The sequence below is a fragment of the Echinops telfairi genome, unplaced genomic scaffold (genome assembly GCF_000313985.2).
Source record: "Echinops telfairi isolate 266 unplaced genomic scaffold, ASM31398v2 ScPeMD7_7419;HRSCAF=8457, whole genome shotgun sequence".
Taxonomy (NCBI): Eukaryota; Metazoa; Chordata; class Mammalia; order Afrosoricida; family Tenrecidae; genus Echinops; species Echinops telfairi.
In genome coordinates, this window is record NW_022111319.1 from 208,750 (window position 1) to 212,691 (window position 3,942).

General features: G+C 37.3%; 1 protein-coding gene across 1 annotated transcript in view; it reads right to left on the reverse strand.

Moving 5' to 3' along the window:
• Positions 1 to 3,108: 3,108 nt before the first annotated feature.
• The window catches only part of LOC123522506, a 43,013-nt gene continuing 42,179 nt past the window's right edge, over positions 3,109 to 3,942 (reverse strand). The window contains exon 7 of the mRNA XM_045297370.1: positions 3,109 to 3,678. Coding sequence (XP_045153305.1) covers positions 3,547 to 3,678 — 132 coding nt within the window. The 3' untranslated portion in view covers positions 3,109 to 3,546. The remainder of the gene's footprint in view (positions 3,679 to 3,942) is intronic.

The following is a 3,942-nucleotide window of genomic DNA, read 5'->3' on the forward strand; positions in this document are numbered from 1 at the left end:
ATTAACTGGACTTTCTTGTAGGTGTGTAGATATTATATTTTTACTGACAGTGTTGTACTCCAGAATTAATCTTGAAATGCTCTTTTTTATGATGAATTCAATATTATTCCTCTTCTATTTGTCATTCCTTGGAATATTAGACCGTATATTTGTATGATTCAAAATGACTATACATGTCCATTCCCACTCACTCTGCTTAGGACGTTGATCTTTATGTGTTCCACTTCATATTTGTGACTTTAGATTTTCTACTTCCTACAATCCACGTTCCAATTCTTAAGGGATATTTGTATCTCTCTCTTTTTTTGAGCCATAGCACATCAGCAAACAATGTCCTTAAAGCTTTACTTATCCACGACACTCAAATCTACTCTACTTTGAGGGAATAGTCATATATTGAGCGCTTTCCAACATAAAGGGTTATCCTTTCAGAACTGTATCAGACAATGTTCTACTTTTTTCATAAAACTTTAATTGGCCAAATTTAAAAAGTAGATTGCCAAATCCTTCGTCATAATCTGGAAATTCTGTTGAAACCTGTTCATGGGTGAACCTATTGGTATTTGAAATACCAGTGATATAGTTTTCAGTATGACTGCAGAACTCGTCACCACAGAACGGCAAACTGATAAATGTGTTGTGGATACCAAGGTGTCACATATAGGCTTTGTGTCAACCTATCTGGATCCGGATTCTAAATGGTTTTGCAGTTAACACTTAGTAATCCTCCATGAACTGACTTAACACAATTTAATAACAACCAATCAGTTATACTTCTCCATAATGTGATAGGATTAGGGTCCAATGAAATACCCTTGCTCAGGGCACAGCCCTGAAGCAATTAATAGCTTCCAGGGTGTGACCTACTTGCAGTATAAGTGAATGCTGTGGTAAGGCTTGCTTAGTTTTTGCTGGGTCTGTATACTACATTTTATTCATTAATTTCTGGTTGTTTGAACTTGAGCCAATAGCCTGCCATATTTCCTGCAGATCTGGGGAGTCATCAGTGGCCTACAATTTGTCTCGCTGACCATGTATTCATTCACTTCTTCAGTCACAAGCATGACCTCCTACCCTTGAATTCATCCACCATTGCAGCCACCAGCCTGAGGTCTTCCTGCTGATCTTGGGTTCATCATCCCATAAAGATCTACAAGTCAGGAATCCTCAAACTTAATATCTGATCCACAGTCTTGCTACCTGCCTGGACTTGGACTAGCTGGCTTCTACAATGGTGAGCCATTTTCTTGAAATCTGTGTGTGTGTGTGTGTGTGTGTCTATCACTGGTTTAGCTTTTTTAGAGAACCAACCCTAAGACATAAGGATAAAAGGATAATTGATGGCGCAAGGTCTATGAGGAGGGCAGGATTCAAAGAACCAACATCGACATTCTTTTGTAATTTCTTTCTCTCATCTGTGATCTCATCTGCCCGTGAGTTGATTCTGACTCCTAGAGACACTATATGGGGTTTCAGAGGCTGTACATTTATGGCAACAGATAGACTTGTCTTTCTTCTGAAGAGTGGTTGCATGGTTTGAACTGATGACTTTACATGTAGCAGTCCCAAGCTTACCCAACAATACTACCAGGGCTCCTTCACGAGTCTGTAGATTCTGTCAACTTGTTTCATTAAAAGTGATTTAATCTGCCTCTCTACTCAATCCTTATCCTCATTGCTTCAATTAAAAGACTCCTCGTTTCTCTTTTCTAGCTGGTCTCTAACCTTGTCTCTTTCTATTCCACTCACCACAAATCAATCTGACCATGATTATTTAAAACCATTTAGGGGATCACCATAACCAATATTTAATCTAAGCTTTTAAAATGACCTGAAGACACCCCATTCCCAAGTCTTTGATGATCTCTTCTTCCTCGCCTATCCTAGTCCCTTCCTCCCATTTATACTCCCATAGTATTTAAAGAATAATTCTGGAGAAGAATATTCAAAGTATCGTGGACAGCTAAAAGGACAAACAAATGTGCCTTGCAAGAAGTATGACCAGAGTGTTCCTTAGAGGTAAGGATGGCATTTTATATACTCTGAACATGTTGTCAGGGGAGACCAGTCCCTGGAGAAGGACATCAAATTTAGTAAGGTAAAGAGTCACCAAAAAGGAGGAAGGCCCTCAAGATGATGGATTGACACAATGGCTGCAACAATGAACTGAAGCATAGGGAAAATTGTGAAGATGGTGCCGGACTGGGCAATGTGTCATTCTGTTGTGAATAAGGACATTATGGGTCAGAACCAACTCGATGACACCTAATAGTGTCAATAACAGCAACAGTATTTGAAATTTCTTGTATAGGCATGCTCTTTTTCATGTTTTTGGCTCCATTCCCTATCTCAAAAACTATGCTTCATTCCGTTCCCTTCATAAAGATTACCACTCATCCTTTATTACTTGGTTTAGGCATCATTTTTTCCCCTCACTATTCTCTCTAGGCTTGTTGACCTATTCTTTAATTTCCTAAATTTATATGCATCTTCATCATTACATTGGTCATACTTTATAATCCTTGTTTTGTCTGTCTCATTTTACCAGTCTGAGCTCCAAGGAACATCACTGCTTTGTTTTTATACCTTACTTATTTTGTGTGCGTTGATTGCCTTTTCCAGGAAAGACCTAGAGTTCCTTGGTAGAGCAAGCAGCCACGCTTGTTGATGGTCAGCAAAAGAATGACAGTTCAAACCCATCCAAAAGCATCTTGGAAGAAAGACTGGTGGTCTGATTTGGGTGGGGAGGGTGCAAAAGGGAGCTGATGTCAAAAAGTACGAGGAGGAAAATAATATTTTGAAACTGATTGTGGCAACAACTGCACAATACTGCTTGATGTGGTTGAACTATGGAATGATACGATATCTGTATTCACTCCCAATAAAATGGTGTTTGGGGAAAAAAAAAGATCACAGCTACGAAATCCCTATGGAGTAGTTCTACTCTGCAGCACATGGTGTCATCATGAGTAGGAATAGACTGGATAAAGACTGCTTTTGGTTTGTTTAAAGGTAGGAGAGACAAAGGGCGAAAAAGAAAGAGAAAAGAGGAGAGAGCGAGGAACCCAGATTTTGGCATCATTCCAATGCACCACTCACTTTACAAAATCATTTAGAAATTCTTACTTTATTTTAACGAAGCCATATGTAAACTGAGCAAATAAATTGATTTGTATGTTGATGTTAGTTCAACTGTTTCGATTTCCCCTATGAGTAAACGTTATTCACTATTCTCTATATTTGAAACCAATTTTCTAGGTATTTCTCTGAGAAATTCATAAAGATGTCATAAATCATCAAGCAAATATTATACTCAATTATGGAGATAGCAAGTATTTTGTATTCCTGCTGAGTTCACAAAGTTCGATATCGAAAATGAATGTATTGGGTTCTGAGAGAGAGATGGGAAAGTAAATTAGAGGTAGAGAGAGAAGAATTGATGAAAAAGAAATAAAAGTATAATTTAGATCATAGGTAGATCATAGCAAAGTACTCTGAACATAATTTTAAGGTGATTACTAATTGTATTTTTTAATGCAGGGAATTTTAATAGTTGAATTTCATCTGCATAGCTCCTGGTCTGTAAGGCATAGTTGGCTCTTCAGAACCTGGGTATCCAATTTGTTGTCTCTCACGTTGGATATAGCTTGGTTTTGGAGCTCCTTGTGTTGAAGAATTCTGCAAAAAAGTTTAAAATATCAAACATAATTGAATAACATTTAATAAAATTTCTATTCTCATTTACAAATACTTATGAATTGGAAATTGGTTATGATTATTCATTTTAGAGTTGTTTTATTACCATTGAAACTTGTAATGATTTATTTTTTAAAAATCATTTTTGGGGGGTTTGTACAACTCTTATCACAATCCATACATCCATCCATGAGGTAGTTAGTTTATTGTGCCAACCTGGTCGATAAACACATGTGGGGTTAATTG